Source organism: Mobula hypostoma, chromosome 27, assembly GCF_963921235.1.
Source record: "Mobula hypostoma chromosome 27, sMobHyp1.1, whole genome shotgun sequence".
Taxonomy (NCBI): Eukaryota; Metazoa; Chordata; class Chondrichthyes; order Myliobatiformes; family Myliobatidae; genus Mobula; species Mobula hypostoma.
The window spans coordinates 35978620-36002859 of NC_086123.1; the positions used below are offsets into that span (position 1 = coordinate 35978620).

The window sequence follows — 24240 nt, forward strand, 5'->3', positions numbered from 1 at the left end:
CAGGCTGAATTATGGGTCTATTAATTTGGGAAACTGCTTCCTCCCCTAGGCCGTAAGATTATTGAATATCCTGTCACCACCCAGGACCCATCATGAATAGAGCATAGTTATGCTGCTTACTTTTTAATTTGTGTCGTAAATGCACCTTATTATTTAAGTTATTTGTGGTAATATTACTTTATATGTTGTGTGTTAGTTATATCGGGTGGCGGGGTGGAGATGCGTCTCTACCAAAGCAGGTGTAAGGCACCCCTTCCCTCTGCTAGCCTGCAGGTCACCCTTGGGCAAGGGGTAGCACCTGCATTGCCGCTGATCAAAGTCACATGAAGCTGTGGGAGCAGGTGGTGGATGGCCGTATGAGCATCTGGTGCATATCACAAGTCCTGGTTACGCGACCACTGACGCCAGGCATTCAATCTCTGAAGAGTATTGATAATGGCTGCGGTCACCCATCTTGTAGGACACTGTCCAGAAGGAGGCAATGACAAACCACTTCTGTAGGAAAGTTTGCTAAGAACAATCATGGTAAGAAGTCCATGATCACCTACGTCATACAAGAGCACATAATGATGATGATGATGGTGTTAGTTATACGTACTGTATTGTGCACCTTGGTCCAGAGGAATGTTGTTTTGTTTGGCCGTATACATGTACATGGGTGGATGACAATAAACTTGAACTTGAACTTAACTACTGCAACACTATTCATTACATCTGATGATAGTGATGATGACCAAAATTTCAGCATAAGATCGAACTTGCAGACTACTATTTAAAGTGGCTCCAACAAAGCTAAACAGAAGAAATTCAGTATGTCTCTGTGGTGTCCAGGTGTTCTCTCATTATGTCTTAATTGCTAAAGATTTTTATTTTATTTGATAATTTTCCACATACAAGGAGGACAGTTTATCCTGGAAAAATGAAAATACTCAGATTCTTTAAATTTGAAGAAGCCTCTTCGATATCTGTCCCGATAACTTGCCTTATTTTCAAACACAAAATGGCACTCCCTACAAGAATGGCATAACGTTTTGCCATGCCATCCATTCCTGAAGTTGGACGGAAACCTATGCCCAAAGTCCTTTGATTCACAAAATAATTTTTAAAGTTAATTTTTAGGAAACAAAGTTAAAACAAGAATGGATATTTTATACGTGAAAATCCCAATCCCTGGATTAAACCTATATTGAGTTTATTACTAATCCTTGGTCAATTATAATTTTCTGCAAGGAGGAGACCAAAACTAGTTAATCTGCAGAGTAACACATACAAGATGCTAGAGGAACTCAGTAGGTCAGGCAGCATCTATTGAAAGGAACAAAGGATTGGGTCTCAATCCAAAATGTCAACTCTTTATTCCTTTCCATTGATACTGCCTGATCTGCTGAGCTCTTCCAGCATTTTGTGTGTGTTACTCTGGATTTCTCACATATGCAGTATCTCTTGTGGTGAATCTGCCATCCTCATTTATGGTAATAGATTTAGCCCCAGCCTGTAGAGTTACCTCATAATCTTCTTTCATATGAAACACAAAGAGCAATTTCCTTGTGATTTTAAATATAGCGAGTGCTTTCCTTTTCGATGAGTTGCTTTCACTGACGTCAAAAAAATTATCGATTTCTTGTCTGTAAAGGCAACATTACTGAATTAATCAATGTTTATGTTATTTAAAAAAACCACAAAGTAACTCTTAGAAGGTCACAGTAGATTTTTTTATGATTTTAAAAGCCTGTATGAAAAGACAGGTTTATACAAAACAGAGAAATTAGGTTATGTCAAGCCAGTTATTAAAAAATAAAGAAATTGGGCTACAACATTGAAATGGCATTGCTATGCCAAGCATTATCGATGGAAAGGGGCAGCAAATAGCATTCCACATGACTCCTGATCTACCAGTCAGGGCATCCAATCAAAGAGGCAATCATACCGTACTTTTAAATGTCAGCCTATTTGTCTGTGTACGTTCAATAATCCTCTACATATTTTCTTATTAGTTGAAGTCTGCGTGTAGACAGCACCTCACTGCTTTTATCCATCATCCATGTATAAACTCAAGCAATTATCGTGAGAGAAGCAGGCATATTAACCACTTTTTTCCTGCTTCATTCCATTATAATCAGCCCTATTGATATCAGTTCACTCGCATATCAAAAAGGAGATTTACTCGTGTACAGGACGATCAGTATATGGAAGTGGTTATGCATTGGTGATTGATGTGGTTTATTACTGTGATTTTGTGACAGACAGCAATCGGTAAACACGCTCCTTACATATGTGTATTTATACACAGACAAACATCGCCTTGTCATTCTGCTGTCGTTGCGCTGGGTGCTCGCACTTCAATATCTTCCACAGTAAATTCTCACAATGGGCCCTAAACCACTGATACACTCCGGTTGGCTTTACAGGGCCTTTCCCGCCACTCATGGTGGAATAGTCCATTTCTTTAGTAATGGGGATGTGTATATGTTGTTTATTTACTGGATTTAATAGATACTTCTGTTTATTGTGTAATATGATTGTAACTCCATTGTGGGGTGCATCATGTTGTAATTCATGTGTAGTCTTATATTAACCTTGTGGGTAATTAAAGATAGTATGTCCTGATGGCTAGAAAAAGGAGGGAGGAGGAGGGAGAGGGAGAGACTGGCTCTGCTAGGAGTTCTCACTAGACAAAGTACAGAGCTGTTTTTGTGCTTTCTGGTAGATATCTCTGTTTGTAAATATCGGCAGTTTTTATTACCTTGTTAATTTTTGTAAGTTTGATTTTTAACACACCTAATAAGCACCCTTGCACTAAAGTGCTAGGCCATCATGATTGAAAAAGTACTGTTGAATGGCTAACAATTTCACAGCCAAATATTCTGAGAAGAATATGTGGTATTTATTGCCCATCCTGTTGCCAAAGCTGTTGACATCTAATAACAGCCTTTAGAATTCCATTCCTTTCAACATTTTCACTCCTTGGTGAATACTCCAGTTGAGCTTATTTGGTGCCTTTCTGTGGAGAAGGTCTAACCAACACAACACTGATTGGAAAGATTCAAAGTGTTGAGGCAAAACAATCTAGGAATTTAAAATCTCTGAAAACTGCATGTGGAATGGGAGATTGTGACTTTATGAAAAAATCCCCACTGATAAAGAAATGGTGCTCTTTGTTGAATTTTTTAGACTGTGTAGAAGAGTTACAGAAAATCTGTTAATCTGATACACTCGGGACTTCAGTGGTGGCAGACCAGAAATGTTCTGGTTTTCAGACGTTAATTTATTGACATTTCAATGCATCTCTAATTCATTGTTCATATTTTAAAAGAAGTTACACAGTAACTTTTCAATGAACCTGGCAAGTTTCAAGGGAAAAAGAATCAGCAAATTTGAATCAAGAACTGAAACCTAGGGCCCCGTAAGATAGTCACTGAGCCTGGGAACTGGGTGACAAGCCACATGCAAAATCACCAGGATTTCCAAAGCCTCTGGAGAATTATCAGAGTTTTACAGCACTATCTTGTAATCACTTATGCCATTTTAATTTACTTGTTATTTTTCCACTAGAGAATGATACAATTATTGATGAATGATACTTTAACTATGAAAATTAATTTTAAAAATGGACCTGATTTCTCGAAGCAGCCGACACCTGCAGAGATACCTCCTGACCACAGCCTGAATCCGAATGGCTGCACGCTCACGTTCCTTCTGCCCTTTCCTTTCCTCCCGAGCAGCCCGGGCCTTATCCAGGAACTCTGTTTTTGAGGTTTGTGTCGCGCTAAACATTCTTGCTCCTGTGAACAAGGTAACAAGGAAAACCACTGCTTCCTTCTTAAATTATTATTTTCTTCCAGCTTTACACCCAAATGAAAATGCTGAACAGTGAAACATGAAATTCAAGACTAAGATTATAATTGAAGCAAGTCCACTGACAGCCTCATAAAAGCATGCACAAACTGTTTTCCATCTAAAGACTCATGGGCTTCTTTACTCTTTAATATATTGGTACTAATATGCAATTGCACAAACTTGTGCAGTAAATATTATCAAACTACACTGTTTCTCCCACCAAGAATAGATCAGAACCAGATATACAGACTGCTACACAATTCCAAATTTCCTTCTCTAGGCACTCAATGTCTCACTCAACGTCAGCAAAACCAAGCGGCTGATAATTGACTTCAAAAGGAGGAAACTGGAGGTCCATGAGTCAGTTCTCATTGGGGGGACCAGAGGTGGAGAGAGTCTTTGGTGCTATCATTTCAGAGGATCTGTCCTGGGTCCAGCTTGTAGGGACTGTTACCAAGAAAGCACGACAGCACCTCTACTTCCTTAGTAGTTTGTGAAGATTTGGCATGACATCTAAAACTTTGACAAACTTCTATAGATGTGTGGTGGAGATATACTGACTGGCTGCATCAGAGACTGGTATAGAAACACCAATGCCCTTGAACGGAAAAGACTACAAAAGGTAGTGAATATGACGCAGTCCATCATGGGTAAAGCCCTCCCCACCATTGAGTACATCTACATGGAGCACTGTCGGAATTTAACAATCATGTAGAAAGAGAATTATGATAAAGGATAAAGGATCGGTTTACCTGAGCTGTAAAGAGCTTTCCAGGTCTGGATACAAGTTCTTCAGGCCTTGTGCATGGTCAGGAAGCATTCATTGAGGTACAAAGAGACCTGGACCGAGGTAATGCGCACCAAAAACACGAATACTCTGCATTACTTCAAACCCATCTTTTCAGGACTGTTATCCCTTCCAAAATTACTTGTTCAAGTGGGAATATTGACAGCTCTATGAAAGAACAAAGCATGCTGGAGTTAGAAGAATGCACATTTTAACTGGCACACATTATGGGAAGTGATTAAAAATCTAATATTATTTTGGCTGCCAAGAATACCATTTAGCCACACACACAGAGAATGCTGAAGGCAGCATCTATGGAGGAGAAATAAAAAGTCGACGTTTCAGGCTGAGACCCTTCAATAGCCAATACTATTTAGCTGTGACATTTCAAGTAGGCACTTAATATAAGCTTAAACAACATAGCTATAATGAGCCCAAACAACCCCACACATTTCAACACGTCATATTGCTGATCCACTGATAACTTCACATCAATTCCATTTTCTTACAATTAAACACGATCTTTAAACTTCCTTTCAACAAGATTATGAATTGATTTAAGTGTGGCGGTTGTCCGTGATGACAGGAAACCTGTTTTTAAAGGGGAAAAGTCATTGGACTGGGACACTTCCACTCTCTCAATCTCATTAGTCCGGGTTCAGTGGTATGAACAGGCATCACAAACTGCTGCCTTCCTCGTTTGCTGTGGATGACCATGGCGTCTTCTGTGCCTTGTCATGTTCTTCACTTCCATGGAGCATTGCAGAACCGCCGTCCTGGCAGTTGGATCTCATCTGCCAAGTTCGCTAGAGCTGACTTCGCATGTTAGGACCAGCATGTCCTGCTCTCACTAATTAGGATAATATATTCCACATGGTAACAACTCTTGCTCCTTTTTGATACTCCTCTGATATAGATCTTCAACGTGAGTCCTCATTGCTGAGTCACTAAGCGGCAGAAATAATGAGACATAGGAGCAGAATTAGGCCATTGAGGCGGCTTCGCGATTCAATCATGGCTGATTTATTTTCCATCTCAACCCCACTCTCCAGGCTTCTCCCTGTGATCTCTGACACCCTTAGTGATCAAGAACCTACCAATCTCTGCTTTGTGCCCTCTGGTCCTAGACTGTCCACTCCAAGTCCACTCTGTCTAGGGCTTTCAATATTCAGTAGATTTCAATGAGATAACCCCTCATTCTTCTACATTCAGTGAGTACAAGCCCAGAGGCATCAAATGCTGCTGTATATTAATTCTTTCCTTCCTGAGATCATCTTCTAGTGCTTGAGAGTTCAATGTCTTTCATAATTATAATTAATGCTTCATTAGTTCCTCCCAAGACCCAAATCCAAATAGAATTACATCCCACAAACTTTGTAACATACCTCTATCACACCCTTACCACAGCTGCAAAATCCCCTTAGTACAGGATTCTCAAGGGTGCTTTCTGGAATGAGGAGGGATCAAGCAATATCGGTCTACATTCACTGAAATTTACCATGAGATTTATCTGACCAAAGAATTCAAGATTTAATACAAAATAAAGTAGGGAGATGCTAGGGGATAGGGTAGTTTCCCTGTAGATGACGATTTTAGAACTAAGGAGCTAGGATAATAAGGAGCTAGTCATTTAGACCCAGATGAAGTATAATTTCTGCACACAATTTGTAATTCTATGAATTATGATTCTAGCACCTACAGCGTCTCATGTCTCGTGTCTCCAGTTATAATTTTAACCTCAAAGGGCAGAAAATGATGAATCACTGAACAAATTTATAGCTCAGGTTGAAAGAAGATTTTTGGACTTGCAAATTGCGTGTGGAAGAGGACTCGCACCATTAGATGACCCATGCTGTTATCTGAACTGTGAATCAGTTTGAGCCACTGTGTGTCCACTTTCACTTATCAGAATCAGAACCACGTTAATTATCACTGACGTATGTTGTGAAATTTGTCGTCTTCTGGCAGCAGTACAGTGCAAGACATAAAATTTCTATATGTTACAATAAAAAATTTTTTTTAAATAACTGGTACCAAAAAAGAGCAATACAGTGAGGTAGTGTTCATGGGGTAATTGTCTGTTCAGAAATCTACTGGCGGAGGGGAAGAAGCTGTTCCTGAAATGTTCAGTGCCTGTCTTCAGGCTCTTCCAAGGTGCAGAGGACCTCCCTGATGGTAGTAATGAGACGAGTGCACATCCCAGATGGTGACAGCCCTTAATGATGGATACTGCCTTCTCCAGACACCGCATTTTGAAAATATCCTCAATGGTGGGTACGCTTGTGTCCATGATGGGGCTGGGTGTGGGGTTGTCAGACATACCAAATCTCAAACTCCTAATGAAATATAACTAATGCATCAATAAGTTGGGTCCAGAATAGATCCTCTGTGATGCCAACACCCAGGGACTAGAAACTGCTCACCTATTCTACTTCTGAACCCATGTTGAAGACGGGTGTGAGTCTTATATTTTCAGCTCTGGTCATCTGAAACTTCACCCAGTATTATCGAAACAACTCACAGCACTTACAGCCCTCTTTATATCCGTGTAATCGCAGTTTCAAAATCCTGGGAGTGCACATCCACACAACCTCTCATGGTCCCAGAACACATCCGACACGTCAAGAAAGCTCACTAACGCTTCTACTTTGTGAGAAGTCTGAAGGGAGCTGGACTACGCACAACAACACTTATATAGCTGCCCAGTAGAGAACATCCTAACATGCTGTAACACTGCAAGAAACTGCTCTGTGGGGACAGGAACATGTTACAACAGGTAGTCAAAACTGCCCAATGCATCACCCGCACCAACTTACCCACCATCAAGGACATATACACAGAAAGGTGCCAGAAAACAATAATAATAGTAAATACTTTATTGATCCCGAGAGGGAAATTATTGTTACAGCAGCAACATTTAAAACACACTTAGCAGTGTACAGACTTAACTAATAATAAACTGCAGAATAATAACACACACAATAATAATGTACCAATGTGCAATAATAACTTACGAAATAATCAAACAGAAACTATTGTACTATGATGTTTGTTCTCGTGTTGCACAGAGATGAACTGTTGCATATGCTTATTGCATTTGGTAGGGAAGATTTTCTGTAACGAGCTGAATGAGTCTGTTTGAAAGGGTGCTCTGTTGCTTATTCAGTTGGTCATGGAGAGGATATGCCAATTTTGTCCCTAATGGATAAGTTTGTTTGGTGAGCTCCTCTCCACCACTAACTCAAAAGAGTCTGGGTTGTAGCCAAGGATGGATCCAGTCTTCTTGATGAGTTTATTTAGTCTTTTTGTATCTCCAGCATCAATACTCCTCACGCGACATACAGCAGCAAAGAAGACTGCACTCACTACAACAGACTGGTAAAAGATCTCCAACATCCTGCTATACACATTGAAGGATCTCAGCTTCCTTAGAAAATAAAGTCTGCTCAACCCCTTCTTGCAAACAGCCATGATGCTGGTTTTCCAGTCAAGTCTGTTGTCGAGGTGAACACCCAGGTGTTTGTACTCCTCCACCACTGAAATTTCTTCTTCCAGAATGTATACAGAACTCGTCACAGTCCTCTTCCTCCTGAAATCAATCACATCTCCCTGGATTTGGCCACATTCAGGAGCAGCTGATTCCTCCCACACCACTCCACAAACTTGTCCACCAGTCCTCTGTACTCCGACTCCTGCCCATCTCTGATGCGCCCACCCACCGCAGAGTCATCAGAGAACTCCTGCAAGTGACAAGACTCAGATTTGTACTGGAAGTCTGAGGTGTAGTGCGAACACAAACGGAGACACAACAGTCCCTGGTGGTGCTCCACACCCACTCACCACCAACTCAGAGAACTACCCAGCCATACAAATCTGTCAGGTCGTCAGGAAACATCTGACTACCTAAAAGGGCCAGTAACATCATGAAGGATCCCATCCACCCTACGCATGGAGGAGGCTACGGAGCACCCACACCAGGACCACCAGACACAAAAACACAAACACGAGGAAATCTGCAGATGCTGGAAATTCAAGCAACACACACAAAATGCTGCTGGAATGCAGCAGGCCAGACAGCATCCACAGGAAGAAGCACAGTCGACGTTTCAGGCCCAGACCCTTCGTCAGGACACTCCAGTGCCCAGATTCAATAACAGTTATTTTTCCCAAGCAGCAAGGCCAATGACACTCCCACCCTCCACACCCCAACCACCACTACCTTATCATTTCCTGTTAGTCACCTTATATACAGACACTCCTGTGCCTAGTGTCACTTCATGCACATATAATCAAACTATGTATATAAGCTGCATTTATATTTATTGTGTTTTTCTTATTACTGTGTTCTTCAGCTTAAGTGTTTTTTAATACACTGCATCGGATCCGGAGTTAACTATTATTCTCCTCTACACGTGTGTACTGGGAATGATATTAAACAGTCTTGCATCTTGAAACAACACTCATTCCCACAAGATTCAGCCAGTAAGTTAATGATAGTCTGGAGCCCACGTGCAGCCATTAACTGGATCTGAATGTCTGTGGGATGAGTGGCCTTGGATGCTGAGAGCCGTTTCCCAACTGTCCTGCAGCTGAGCTCCACTCAACTGGAAGCTCACTACAGCAGAGCTTCAGCACAGATGAAAAAACTGGTGTCCCTTTGCTTGACATCAGTCCCCACTGAGACAACCTCTGTTACGGACCCAATGATTAAAATTACAGCTCGAATCTCCTCCGTCTCCTCCAGTTGTCGTACAGCAGGTTTTGCATCGTACAGGAACTAAGGGTTCTGGGGAAAAGGCAGGTGGGTGGAGATGAGTCAATGGCCAGATCAGCCATGATCTTATTGAATGGCAGCGTAGGCTCGACAGGCCAGATGGCCGACTCCTGCTCCTATTTCTTATATCCATTGTGTCTCTACTTGGACAGAATTCACATGGTAATTTAGTCACTAGGAGGTAATAACTGCGGCGGTCAGCAAAACTAGTTTTCCTTCTGGCAGATAGCAGGGCACTGCGACATTTTACAATTGGATTTGTCTCTTTTTGAACCTGTATATGATCACGGTCAGACGGTGGGTGAATTACATCTCTGCCCAAGGAGGAGTAAGGCTCTCCTTCCGTCCACTAGCCTGCAGGTCGCCACTGCACAAGGTGTAGCACCTGCATAGCCACACACCCCCTACCCCACCCATCAGGGTCATGTGAAGCCACGGGAGCAGGTGGCGGATAGTCGTATGAGCAGCTGGTGCACATCATAAGTCCTGGTTATGTGACCACTGACGCCAGGCAGGCAATCTTTAAAAAGTATTGTCAAGGATTCGGCCTGAGAATCTGGCTCGAATTCGGAAGCCTAAGATCTCAGGTCTTTGGAAACAGGCGAATCGAGGGTCGGTGTCACGGCCGGAGACTCGTGTGTCGTCGGGGAAGTCGGAAAATCTTTCGCTGTGGGCCCGAAGACCCGAGATTTTTGTAATCTTCAGGCACAGAGCTCATAAAAAGTGACGAAACAGACTTTTTAAATTCGTAGACCAGCGGGTTGTGTTACATCTCCCGCTTGCTGTGAAAATGGGAGACACCTCCCTCTCCCTCTGTGGTTTGTGGAATGCCGGATGAAATGCGATAGTCTTTGGGGTTACTGCAAGGTCTGTGTCTTTGCTATCGCCTAGCTCACGCTTGTGCTGATAGAGGATGTGCTTGTTCTCGCTGGGGGAGAGGGGAGATCATTGCTTGCTGCTGCTTATGCGTGGGTGAGGGGAGCCGGGTGGGGGACCTTGGGGCTCTCACATTTAACTGTCATTCATTCTTTTGGGCACTTCTCTGTTTTCGTGGATGTTTGCGAAGAAAAAGCATTTGAGGATGTATATTGTGTACACGTCTCTGTCATTAAATTGAACCTTTGAACCTTTAACCATCTTGTAAAGACACTGCCCCGAAGAAGGCAATGACAAACCACTTTTATCAAAAAATTTGCCAAGAACAATCATGAAACCTTGTTCACTCACATCACACGACGTGGCACATGGTGATGATATGATGAAGGTATCTCCAAGTCCCCTGGCATTACCTTCCTTCTATCAGATGTGGAAGAGGAAGTTGTGAATGTATCCAAAATTCATTTCCATAGAATATCAGTACACAGGGGGAACAGCCTGCTTCCAAGCCTTGTTTTTAATTGACATGCAGAACACCAACTTCCTGTCGGTCTGGGATAGTAGCAAGACCAAGACAGATCTTTGTCGTTGGATGGAATCAAAGATGCTCTCATGGCTGAGTATTTCCAAAGTCCTCCTTCAAGCAGGCAGTGACTTAATAAGCTCTCCTTTTGTCTCTAAACAAGATGGGCCTTGGGATGTTTGGGTGGTGGGTAGCCTTGACAGTGACAAAGAATCTATGCATATTGTGATTATCAGAAAGCTTCTACGTTTCCCATACTCTTTCCACTCAGCATCGTGTTCTTTATGCTGCAGTTTTTTATGTTCAACGTCCACCATCAATTGCGAATAGAGCTATTCTTTTTCTATTGAGGAACAGTGGAGCACCTCGCATTTCCAGTCTTTCTCATCCAACCAGTTATGGAGTCTTCTGGCGGAGAAAGCAAGGTACTGATGACAGTAGACCTCAAGGCTGTGTTCAAGCACTGTGGTTCCTGTTGGCTAGGAATCATCAGGTGGCAACCATGGGGGGCTCTCTTTCAGTAGCCCTTGTTATTTGGCATTGATCTTTCCCCCTGTGGCAGCGTTTCTGATGCTGTGGGATTCTCTGGGCCAGGTGATAGAGGTAACTAAGCTAATTAGGTAGTTAGTCTGAAGGTTGGCCAGCATAGGAGGTAGACAACCTTCCAGTCGCGTACTAAAAAGCTGATTGGAGATGATACTGTGAAGACTTGTACCTGCCTTCTGATGAAATAAGGTATTGGTTATGGCAAAAATCAGATCCCAAGCATTCTATCAGAATAACTACTCTGCTAAAGCTAATTTTCCCTATTCCTTACTCCCCTCCTGATAATAACACCTTTCCAAAGGTTAGCACCCTCTCTAGCCCTAGCAATGAGTCACTTAAAAAGACATACATCTAAAACAGATATTAATTGCTGGGAGAGTAAATTCAGAATATTACACTTGAATATAATTACAATACAGCAATTTTAACTTCATATTGGTAAGACTACAGATGATGGTTATTTGAATTCTTGTACATTACAATGCTTCCAAAATCTCAGACCAGTACTTTCACTAACATCAATAAGCAAAATAAATGGCAGGGTAGATAAAAAGAACACAAATTAGACTGGACTAGATTCTGCTCACAATCACAACCCTACAATGATACTAGTTTTAAAACAACATCATTTTAGACATGAAATATAGAAAGCATTCCCTCTGAATGTATACAACAAAAACAACAGGAATTCTGCAGATGCTGGAAATTCAAGCAACACACATAAAAGTTGCTGGTGAACGCAGCAGGCCAGGCAGCATCTCTAGGAAGAGGTGCAGTCGACGTTTCAGGCCGAGACCCTTCGTCAGGACTAACTGAAGGAAGAGTGAGTAAGGGATTTGAAAGTTGGAGGGGGAGAGGGAGATCCAAAATGATAGGAGAAGACAAGAGGGGGAGAAATGGAGCCAAGAGCTGGACAGGTGATAGGCAAAAGGGATACGAGAGGATCATGGGACAGGAGGTCCGGGAAGAAAGACAAGGGGGGGGACCCAGAGGATGGGCAAGGGGTATATTCAGAGGGACAGAGGGAGAAAAAGGAGAGTGAGAGAAAGAATGTGTGCATAAAAATGAGTAACAGATGGGGTACGAGGGGGAGGTGGGGCCTTAGCGGAAGTTAGAGAAGTCGATGTTCATGCCATCAGGTTGGAGGCTACCCAGACGGAATATAAGGTGTTGTTCCTCCAACCTGAGTGTGGCTTCATCTTTACAGTAGAGGAGGCCGTGGATAGACATGTCAGAATGGGAATGGGATGTGGAATTAAAATGTGTGGCCACTGGGAGATCCTGCTTTCTCTGGCGGACAGAGCGTAGGTGTTCAGCAAAGCGGTCTCCCAGTCTGCGTCGGGTCTCGCCAATATATAAAAGGCCACATTGGGAGCACCGGACGCAGTATATCACCCCAGCCGACTCACAGGTGAAGTGTTGCCTCACCTGGAAGGACTGTTTGGGGCCCTGAATGGTGGTAAGGGAGGAAGTGTAAGGGCATGTGTAACACTTGTTCCGCTTACATGGATAAGTGCCAGGAGGGAGATCAGTGGGGAGGGATGGGGGGGACGAATGGACAAGGGAGTCGCGTAGGGAGTAATCCCCGCGGAATGCGGGGGGGGGAGGGAAAGATGTGCTTAGTGGTGGGATCCCGTTGGAGGTGGCAGAAGTTACAGAGGATGTTATATGTTGGATATGAGAATAATATGCCAGACCTAATCAGTTCCCCTCTACCACCACTCTGCTCCGTCTAGCAGAATTAGTCCTTACTCTTAATAATTTCTCCTTTGGCTCCTCCCACTTCCTCCAAACTAAAGGTGTAGCTAATGGCACCCGTATGGGTCCTAGCTATGCCTGCCTTTTTGTTGGCTCGGTGGAACAATCAATGTTCTGTGCCTGTTCTGGTATCTGTCCCCCACTTTTCCTTCGCTACATCGACGACTGCATTGGCGCTGTTTCCTGCACGCATGCAGAGCTCGTTGACTTTATTAACTTTGCCTCCAACTTTCACCCTGCCCTCAAGTTTACCTGGTCCATTTCTGACACCTCCCTCCCCTTTCTGGATCTTTCTGTCTCTGTCTCTGGAGACAGCTTATCCACTGATGTCTACTATAAGCCTACTGACTCTCACAGCTATCTGGACTATTCCTCTTCTCACCCTGTCTCTTGCAAAAACACCATCCCCTTCTCGCAATTCCTCCGTCTCCGCCGTATCTGCTCTCAGGATGAGGCTTTTCATTCTAGGATGAGGGAGATGTCTTCCTTTTTTAAAGAAAGGGGCTTCCCTTCCTCCACTATCAACTCTGCTCTTAAACGCATCTCCCCCATTTCATGTACATCTGCTCTCACTCCATCCTCCCGCCACCCCACTAGGAATAGGGTTCCTCTGGTCCTCACCTACCACCCCACCAGCCTCCGGGTCCAACATATTATTCTCCGTAACTTCCGCCACCTCCAACGGGATCCCACCACTAAGCATATCTTTCCCTCCCCCCCCGCATTCCGCAGGGATCGCTCCCTATGCAACTCCCTTGACCATTCGTCCCCCCCATCCCTCCCCACTGATCTCCCTCCTGGCACTTATTCGTGTAAGCAGAACAAGTGCTACACATGCCCTTACACTTCCTCCCTTACCACCATTCAGGGCCCCAAACAGTCCTTCCAGGTGAGGCAACACTTCACCTGTGAGTCGGCTGGGGTGATATACTGCGTCCGGTGCTCCCGATGTGGCCTTTTATATATTGGCGAGACCCGACGCAGACTGGGAGACCGCTTTGCTGAACACCTACGCTCTGTCCACCAGAGAAAGCAGGATCTCCCAGTGGCCACACATTTTAATTCCACATCCCATTCCCATTCTGACATGTCTATTCACGGCCTCCTCTACTGTAAAGATGAAGCCACACTCAGGTTGGAGGAACAACACCTTATATTCCATCTGGGTAGCCTCCAACCTGATGGCATGAACATCCACTTCTCTAACTTCTGCTAATGCCCCACCTCCCCCTCGTACCCCATCTGTTACTTATTTTTATTTTTATACACACATTCTTTCTCTCACTCTCCTTTTTCTCCCTCTGTCCCTCTGAATATACCCCTTGCCCATCCTCTGGGTCCCCCCCACTTGTCTTTCTTCCCGGACCTCCTGTCCCATGATTCTCTCGTATCCCTTTGGCCTATCACCTGTCCAGCTCTCGGCTCCATCCCTCCCCCTCCTGTCTTCTCCTATCATTTTGGATCTCCCCCTTCCCCTCCAACTTTCAAATCCCTTACTTCCTTCAGTTAGTCCTGACGAAGGGTCTCGGCCTGAAACGTCGACTGCACCTCTTCCTAGAGATGCTGCCTGGCCTGCTACCCTCTGAATGTATAACAGCTTGGTATGGAAAATGCTCTGCATGCGACTGCAAGAAACTGCAGAGATGTGGACACAGCTCAATACATCACGGAAACCAGCCTCCCCTCCATGGACCCTGTCTATACTTTTTGCTGCCCTAGTCAATCAGCCAGCATAATCAAAGTCTCCACCAACCGGATATCTCTCTTTTCCCATCTTCCCATCGGACAGAAGATACAAAAGCATGAAACCACTTACCATCAGGCTCAAGGAACGCTTCTATTCCATTGTTACCAGAATCTCGAATGGACATCCTGTATGAGAAAATGGACTCTTGGACTCACAACCTACCTCATAATGATCTTGCCTTTTATCAATTACTTGCTCTGCACTTATTTTGGTATTTTTTACACTCTACTCTGTACTGTTAATGTTTTACCTTGTTCTAACTTAAATGCACTGTGTACCGATTTGATCTGCAAGACAGTATGCAAGGTAAGCTCTTCACTGTGAGTCAGTACACGTGACAATAATAAACCAGTACCAATAATAAATCAATACCAAAAATGATGCTCTCTTGACATATTTTCAATTACTTTAATTAACTACTGCATAATTTATTTGGATAATAAGCACGGATCTAAGCTAATCTTTTTCATTTTCTTTTTCCGAAACGCTAGTGAAAACATAATTAACAAAATTACAGGTTTTGTTTTCAAGTATTATCCATACTGCCACACTAAGTAATCCATTTAAAGTTTTGCAGGTTTATTTTGACAGTAGCAGTTTCTATGCTCCGAATATCCAGCTGTATGTCATAGAAATCAGTATTATTACCAGCACTATACGCAGCGCACAAGTACGATCATTTCACTCCGCCGGTAATATTTACATAACATACAATGATATGAAATCAGGTCAGATTTGTCAAACAAAACACAAAAACAAGAAATTAGGCCAAAACCTCCTCTTATGATTCTAGACTCTTCTTTCTGGTAAATATATATAACTCAGCATATTATTATCAATAATGATAAACTAATATTAACTGTAGAAGTAAATACGCGGCTCTTTACCCAAGCTTGTCTCTGTTTTTATCTTTATGTTTCACACAACACAACTCCACCAAGAACAGACCGAACCACCGCGACTACTTCCGGGTTAGCACAGAGCCGGCGTCAACAGTCAGCACCGCGAACCCGAGTGCGCACGCGTAGCTGACCGTCTCCATGGAAGCGGTGACGCCCCGCCATCTTGGAAAAGGAATGTGTGCGCCTACGATTGTCCAGGAGTGGAGAGACTGGTAGCAGACGTTGCCCACAGTCAGGAGTAACTTATAGTCCGTGAGCCAGGACCCCAAATTTGGGCCACCGGTACCATCTGGGGGGAATAATTATTATAGTGATTTTTGGCAAGGTATACACCCCTAGTGTTGGAAAATATGTGATAGCATTGCAGCGGTGATAGCTTTCTGTGATCCCAAGGTGCTTTGCCTATGATAAAATGAATTATGCTAGGTGCCTGTCCCCTTACTTTGCTCAGATGATGAACCTCCCAGAGAAGAATCCTTCCGTGTTTGAGGGCTTCAAGACAGGCCAATTCTCAGTGCAGCTGTCAAATAACAACCTCTTTGGGCAGATCTCTGTGGACCAGGCTATTGAAGCCACGGTGAACAAAGACACACAGAACTCCTGGAGGCACACCATGATTCAGCCTAAATGATGGAACTATCAAGTGTTACTACATAACAGCTGAGCACCGCAGTGCATTCCTGGGACAGTTAAGGGCAATGGTGCAAGGCAACAAATAGAAAGTATGCATCATGTCAGTTTAGAAAGTATGCATTATGATCAGAGATTAAGGGAGCTAGGGCTTTACTCTTTGGAGAGAAGGAGGATGAGAGGAGACATGATAGAGGTGTACAAGATAATAAGAGCAATAGATAGAGTGGATAGCCAGCACCTCTTTCCCAGGGCACCACTGCTCGATACAAGAGGATATGGCTTTAAGGTAAGGGGTGGGAAGTTCAAGGGGGATATTAGAGGAAGGTTTTTTACTCAGAGAGTGGTTGGTGTGTGGAATGCACTGCCTGAGTCAGTGGTGGAGGCAGATTCACTAGTGAAATTTAAGAGACTACTAGACAGGTATACGGAGGAATTTAAGGTGGGGGGGGGTATATGGGAAGCAGGGTTTGAGGGTCGGCACAACATTGTGGGCCGAAGGGCCTGTACTGTGCTGTACTATTCCATGTTCTATATTCTATGTAAATCAGAGCTTTGTCATGTGGAGTTACAACGGCCAAGAATCCAGAAAGATGAGGAAGCAGTTTCAGCAGTGGTTAGCCTCATACATGAATGGGTAAAATCATTTGCAGAGAAGCGGGACCTCATTAGCATCTCTACAGCAAAGGCAGCCCCCAAGGACATTGCCTCCGACCTGATGAAGGCTTATGAGATTGGTGAGCAACGCTATGCAACCTTCAAGGATGAGAGACTAGAGGAAGACACACCAGCAAAGAAATTCCATGACCCAATGAAAACCAACAAGCTGAAAACATTCAGTGATATATGTAAGAACAAAGAAGTGAAATCAAATGGGAGGGCGATCATCTTGAAAGCAGGTAGGTCTTTGTTTGGACGCATCATAGTGATAGCACAAGGGTGCAGTCTATATATGGAGGATATCCTTTCTCATCCCCTTGGACCATTGCCCTGGGCCCTGTCCACACCAGAAGGATCACTGAGAAAGACAAATAAAGCTACTTTAGCCACAACCTTGCAGAAAAATGTAGTAGTAGAAGAGCAACTCCCAGGAAACTCTGCTACAGTGGTTGATGGAATGAACTTGGTCCAAAGAGTGGAAGGTGATCAAGTTACTTTCAGAGATGTTGCCACAACAATTCTGGGTATGGCTCTGAGGGAAGGCAGTCAGAGTAGCAGAATAGATGTTTTGTTCGACACATACAAGGAGAACTCTATCAAGAATAGTGAAAGATCTCTATGGGGTGAAGAGACTGGTCATGAGTTGCAAGGTATCACAGGCACACAGATGGTGAGGCAGTGGAGGAGCTTCCTGACCAAAGTCAGTAACAAAAATAGTCTCATTAGCTTCACAGTCCATGAATGGAGGATGGCGGAGTACAGAGCAAAGCTACAGGAGAAGATTCTGTATGCAACTGTGAATGACAAATGTTACAGAATCATATCACAAGACAGTGAGGAGGTGTCAGCTCTTCATTGTCAACAAGAAGAAGCAGATGGCCACCTACTTGTCCATGCTGCCCATGCCACAATAGAGGGATACCAATCTGTAGTGATCTGTTCAGAAGATGCAGATGTCTTTATCATGTCTTTAACATTTTGTGACAAGATTGAGGCCCCCATTGTTCCAGAAGTGTGGCACTAGAACCCGTACAAGGCTTGTAGACATCAGGAATGTTGCTGCCACTGTTGGCATAGAGGTTTGTAGGGCTCTTATTGGGTTGCACGCATATACAGGATGTGACACTGTAAGCGCTTTTGCAGGCAAAGGGAAAACAAGTCCCCTAAAACTTCTGACCAGCAACAGGGAAACTCAGGACACATTCTTAGAGTTGGGTCAGGAATGGGACCTCTGCCCAGAACTGATGGAAAAACTAGAGGCATTTACATGTCTCCTGTATGCCCCAAAAGCATCGACCACCAAGGTCAATGAGCTCAGGTATCACCTTTTCTGTGCCAAAAAAGGTGAAATCGAAAGTCATCAACTCCCACCATGCAATGACTGCTTAACAAAACATGCACAGCGAGCCAACTACCAGGCTGGTATGTGGAGAGGATGTTTGGAGAAGGACCCACAAGTGCCAAGCCCCGTTGGCAGAGGATGGAAGATGGAGAGAGAAGAGGAAGCTGAACAGTTGGTGGTGCACTGGATGGAAGGCCAGCCAGCACCCGATGCCATCCTGGATCGACTGTCCTGTAACTGTCCAAAAAAATGTTCACTCCCAAGATGTGTGTGTGTTGCAAATGGCCTCAGGTGTGCTGACATGTGTAGACTGGCAGACTGTGAGAACCAGGCATCCACCTCAGAGAGTGTGGAAAGTTGGAAAGTTCAGATGAAGATGCGCAAGACTTGGAAGATTATTATGATTATTAATAGGTTATGAAAGTATGGAAAACAAAGTATGGAAAGCAGTCTTTGATTAAATATATTCATTTTACAACCAAATGGGGCCTAGGTTATGGCCATGTGGAACCCTACATTTCAATTATTGTACCGTAATTCTATATGCTATGACAAAAGCTTAAGATTGTTTTGATTTGATGCAACAAAATGGAAAATATTATGACATTGATAAAACTCCAGAAATCTCTCCAAATGAGGTGTTTTACCTTTTTGGGGGTGGGGTAACATTTTCTGCTGTACTGATGTTAATATGGAATATATACAAAAAGTGATTAATTATCTGAATTCATGAATAAGTTCTCTACAAATCCATGTGATTATATGTGTCCTAGGGTTCTTATTGACTTTAGATAGATAGATAGATAGATAGATAGATATACTTTATTAATCCCGACTTTTCCAAAATAAACAACAGACAAATATTTTTCTAAAAATGAAATGATTCACTCTACTGAAATTGGGCACTGTACTGCAAGTGCGACCAATGACATAGTTTTCAATGTAGAGTTTTATAACAAAATTTGATGAAAAGTGCTTGAACTCAGCTGTCATTGTGACAAATCTCAATGTTGAGGGATCACTGATGACAAAATACCACTCGGCTGAATATTTATGTTCTACTTTATATTGGCCACTTTTCAGAAATGCTTCTTTTAGGGTAGTGTTATAAATGCATGATAGCACACATAAAGCTACCACTGGTGCAATGCTATCACATATTTTCTAACTCCAGAGGTGTATACCTTGCCAAAAATCACTATGTGCATTATTCCCCGCAGATGGTACCGAGCAACCCAACTGGCTCATGGACTGAAAACACAAACACTTTGTATAAATATTGTCTTCCTTTCTTGGATGGATGATCACAGAATAAGGAAGACAACTGCTTTTCTCTTCAAATTCATGTTTTCTGTATTTTTTTGGACAATTTATCTTCTTTCACCTATTGGTAGCACGGATCAACACGTGGCTGAAGACATGATGCAGGAGGGAGGGCTTCAGGTTTATAGATAATTGGGCAGTTTTCCACGGAAGGTGGGACCTGTTCCAACGGGACAGTTTACATCTGAACTGGAGGGGGACAAATATTCTTGCTAGGTTTGCTAGGGAGGCTCCGATGGATTTAAACTAGATACAAGGGGGGAGGGGAACCAGAGTATAGGAACAGATGTAGAGAAGAAGGAAGAAAAAGAAAATAGTAAAGTTATTTGCACTGTTAGTGATAAACAGAGAGTAAGAGGTGGACAATTTCTTAAATGCATTTATTTTAATGTGAGGAGCATTATAAGAAGGGTGGATGAGCTTAAAGCATGGATTGATACCTGGAAGTATGATGTGGTAGCTATTAGTGAAACATGGTTACAGGAAGGGTGTGATTGGCAACTAAATATTCCTGGATTTAATTGCTTCAGGTGTGATAGAATCAGAGGGACAAGAGGGGGAGGTGTTGCATTGCTTGTCAGAGAAAATACTACAGCGGTGCTTTGGCAGGATAGATTAGAGGGCTCATCTAGAGAGGCTATTTGGGTGGAATTGAGGAATAGGAAAGGTGTAGTAACACTTATAGAGGTGTATTATAGACCACCAAATGAGCAGTGGGAATTGGAGGAGCAAATTTGTAAGGAGATAGCAGATATTTGTAGTAAGCACAAGGTTGTGATTGTGGGAGATTATAATTTTCCACACATAGACTGGGAAGCCCATACTGTAAAAGGGCTAGAGGTAAAATGTGTGCAAGATAGTTTTTTGCAGCAATACATAGAGGTACCAACTAGAGAGGGGGCAGTGTTGGATCTCCTGTTAGGGAATGAGATAGGTCAGGTGACGGAAGTTTGTGTTGGGGAGCACTTCGGGTCCAGTGATCACAATGCCATTAGTTTCAATATAATTACGGAGAAGGATAGGTCTGGACCCAGGGTTGAGATTTTTGATTGGAGAAAGGCTAACTTTGAGGAGAAGTGAAAGGATTTAGAAGGAGTGGATTGGGTCAATTTGTTTTAATGGGAAGAATGTAATAGAGAAATGGAGGTCATTTAAAGGTGAAATTTTGAGGGTACAGGATCTTTATGTTTCTGTTAGGTTGAAAGGAAAGGTTAAAAGTTTGAGAGAGCCATGGTTTTCAAAGAATATTGGAAACTTGGTTCAGAAAGAGAGAGATATCTACAATAAATATAGGCAGCATGCAGTAAATAAGGTGCTCGAGGAATATAAAGAATGTAAAAAGAATCTTAAGAAAGAAATTAGAAAAGCTAAAAGAAGATATGAGGTTGCTTTGGCAAGTAAGGTGAAAATAAATCCCAAGGGTTTCTACAATTATATTAATAGCAAAAGGATGGTAAGGGATAAAATTGGTCCTTAGAGAATCAGAGTGGACAGCTATGTGTGGAGCCAAAAGAGATGGAGGGCGGGATTCTGGACAATTTCTGTTCTTCAGTACTCACTAAGGAGAAGGATATAGAATTGTGTAAGACAAGGGAGACAGGTAGAGAAGTTATGGAAACTATGATGATTAAAGCAGAGGAAGTACTGGAGCTTTTAAGGAATATAAAAGTGGATAAGTCTCTGGGTCCTGACAGGATACTCCCTAGGACCTTGAGGGAAGTTAGTGTGGAAATAGCAGGGGCTCTGACAGAAATATTTCAAATGTCATTAGAAACGGGGATGGTGCCGGAGGATTGGCGTATTGCTCATGTTGTTCCATTGTTTTAAAAGGGTTCTAAGACTAAACCTAGCAATTATCGGCCTGTGAGTTTGACACCAGTGGTGGGTAAATCGATGGAAAGTATTCTTAGAGATGTTATATATAATTATCTGGATAGACAGGGTCTGATTAGGAACAGTATACATGGATTTGTGCGTGGAAGGTCATGTTTGATAAATCTTATTGAATTTTTTGAAGAGATTACTAGGAAAGTTGAGGGTAAAGTGGTGGATGTTGTCTATATGGACTTCAGTAAGGCCTTTGACAAGGTTCCACATGGAAGGTTAGTTAGGAAGGTTCAATCGTTAGGTATTAATATTGAAGTAGTAAAATGGATTCAGCAGTGGCTGGATGGGAGACACCAGAGAGTGGTGGTGGATAACTGTTTGTCAGATTGGAGGTCACTGACTAGTGGTGTGCCTCAGGGATCTGTACTGGGTCCAATGTTGTTTGTTATATACATTAATGATCTGGATGATGGGGTGGTAAATTGGATGAGAAAGTATGCAAATGATACTAAGATAGGTAGAGTTGTGGATAATGAAGTAGGTTTTCAAAGCTTGCCGAAAGATTTAGGCCAGTTAGAAGAGTGGGCTGAAAGATGGCAGATGGAGTTTAATGCTGATAAATGTGAGGTGCTACATTTTGGTAGGACTGATCAAAATAGGACATACTTGGAAAATGGTAGGGCATTGAAGAATGCAGTAGAACAGAGGGATCTAGGAATAATGGTGCATAGTCCCCTGAAGGTGGAATCTCATGTGGATAGGGTGACGAAGAAAGCGTTTGGTATGCTGGCCTTTATAAATCAGAGCATTGAGTATAGGAGTTGAGATGTAATGTTAAAATTGTACAAGGCATTGGTGAGGCCAAATTTGGAGTATTGTGTACAGTTTTGGTCACCGAATTATAGGAAAGATGTCAACAAAATAGAGAGAGTACAGAGAAGGTTTATTTGAATGTTACCTGGGTTTCATCACCTAAGGTACAGAGAAAGGTTGAACAAGTTGGGTCTTTGTTCTTTGGAACGTAGAAGGTTGAGGGGGGACTTGATAGAGGTATTTAAAGAACATGGGGGCTTTTTCCATTGAGAGTGGGGGAGATTCAAACAAGAAGACATGAGTTGAGAGTTAAAGGGCAAAAGTTTAGGGTAACATGAGGGGGAACTTCTTTACTCAGAGAGTGGTAGCTGTGTGGAACGAGCTCCCAGCAGAAGTGGTTGAGGCAGGTTCGATGTTGTCGTTTAAAGTTAAATTGGATGGCTATATGGACAAGAAAGGAATGGAGGGTTATGGGCTGAGTGTAGGTCGGTGGGACTAGGTGAGAGTAAGTGTTCGGCACGGCCTGGAAGGGCTGAGATGGCCTGTTTCCGTACTGTAATTGTTATATTGTTATATGGTCCCTCCTCTGCGATGAATCAGTACTTTAGGTCTTAAGTAGGAAGCAGAAATGCTAGAAATATGTCTGGAATCTGTGAGAGAGAAAAAAAGATTAACTTCAAGGTTAATCTTCGTTGGAACTGGGGGTAAAAAACTAGAAGTGGTGAAGGGAACTGAGAGAATGATTATCAACACAGTGGAAACCGAGAGAGTTTAAGTGACGCAAGACACTTAATGCTGGAAATCTTGAGCAACATGCACACAATGCGGGTGGTCAATTACAGTGTCGATACTTCAAGCCAATACGCTTCATCAGTACTTGAAAGGGAAGGGAGCAGAAGTCAGAATAAGAAGGGAGGGGAAGGAGTCAACCTATCACCTCCTAGCTTCTCACATCATCATCTCCTCCCCCAACAACTTTCCCCTCACCTGTTCTCACTTATCACCTTCCAGCTTGTACTCATCCCCCTCTCCCTAGCTTTTTATCCTCTATGGGAAGGTGGAGAGAAAAGGGGGCACAAGAAACTGCAGATGCTGGAATCTGGAGCAACACACGAGGCAGCAGGAACTCAGTGGGTCAGGCCGCATCTGTAGAGGGAAATGGACAGTTGATGCTTCAGGTCGAGACCCTTATTCTAGACTGAATGCTAAACAGGAGAGAGTATAAAAGGTGGACAGGAGGGGTGGAACGTGAGCCATCAACCAACAAGTGTGGAAGGGTGTAAAGTAGATGGAGGAGCAGAGTTGAAATTGCGACAGAAGCCAAGAGGGGATGGATGGAAGCAATAAGAGGCTGGAGATGATGGAATCTGATAGGACTGGAAAATGGGGCATGGAATCAAACAGTGATGCATTTCAGAAAGTCTCGGGACATACTGTGAAAAGAAGAACACTAGGGAGTGAGGGAACAGAGGGACAGGTACAAGTGCATGGATTGTTGAAAGCAGTGCCACCGGTAGACAGGGTGGTGAAATTTAACATGCTGGCCTTCATCAGTTAGAGTACTGAGTATAGGAGTTGGGACACTATGATGCAGTTGTATTAGTCATTAGGGAGGCTGCACTTGGTGGACAGTGCACAGTCTTGGTCATTATAGGAAAGATGTGGTTAAACTGGACAGAGTGCAGAAAAAAATTACAAAGCTGTTGCATGGACCTAAGTTATAGGGAGTTGTTGGTCAGGTCTGGTCCTTATTCCTGAAACGTAGGAGAATGAGGGAGCAACCTTAGAGAAACATCGAAAATCATGAGAGGTATCAATAAGGTGGATAGCTTCAGGGCAAGGGAAACAAAGCTGGATGCTCAGATTTAGGTAATAGGGGAAAGATTCAAAGTGAA

General features: G+C 43.1%; 1 protein-coding gene across 2 annotated transcripts in view; it reads right to left on the reverse strand.

Moving 5' to 3' along the window:
* The window catches only part of ube3b (ubiquitin protein ligase E3B), an 80372-nt gene extending 64556 nt beyond the window's left edge, over positions 1 to 15816 (reverse strand). Inside the window, exons 1-5 of one of the 2 annotated variants that reach the window (XM_063034108.1) lie at positions 15736 to 15810; positions 14918 to 14973; positions 4590 to 4792; positions 3614 to 3782; positions 1505 to 1625 (exon numbers count right to left, since the gene is read on the reverse strand). In XM_063034108.1, the coding sequence (XP_062890178.1) occupies positions 1505 to 1625; positions 3614 to 3774 (282 nt within the window). In that variant the 5' untranslated portion in view covers positions 3775 to 3782; positions 4590 to 4792; positions 14918 to 14973; positions 15736 to 15810. Of the gene's footprint in view, positions 1 to 1504; positions 1626 to 3613; positions 3783 to 4589; positions 4793 to 14917; positions 14974 to 15735 lie in introns of both variants that reach the window. The other variant, XM_063034107.1, reaches the window with a different exon arrangement.
* Between the last annotated feature and the right edge of the window lie 8424 nt (positions 15817 to 24240).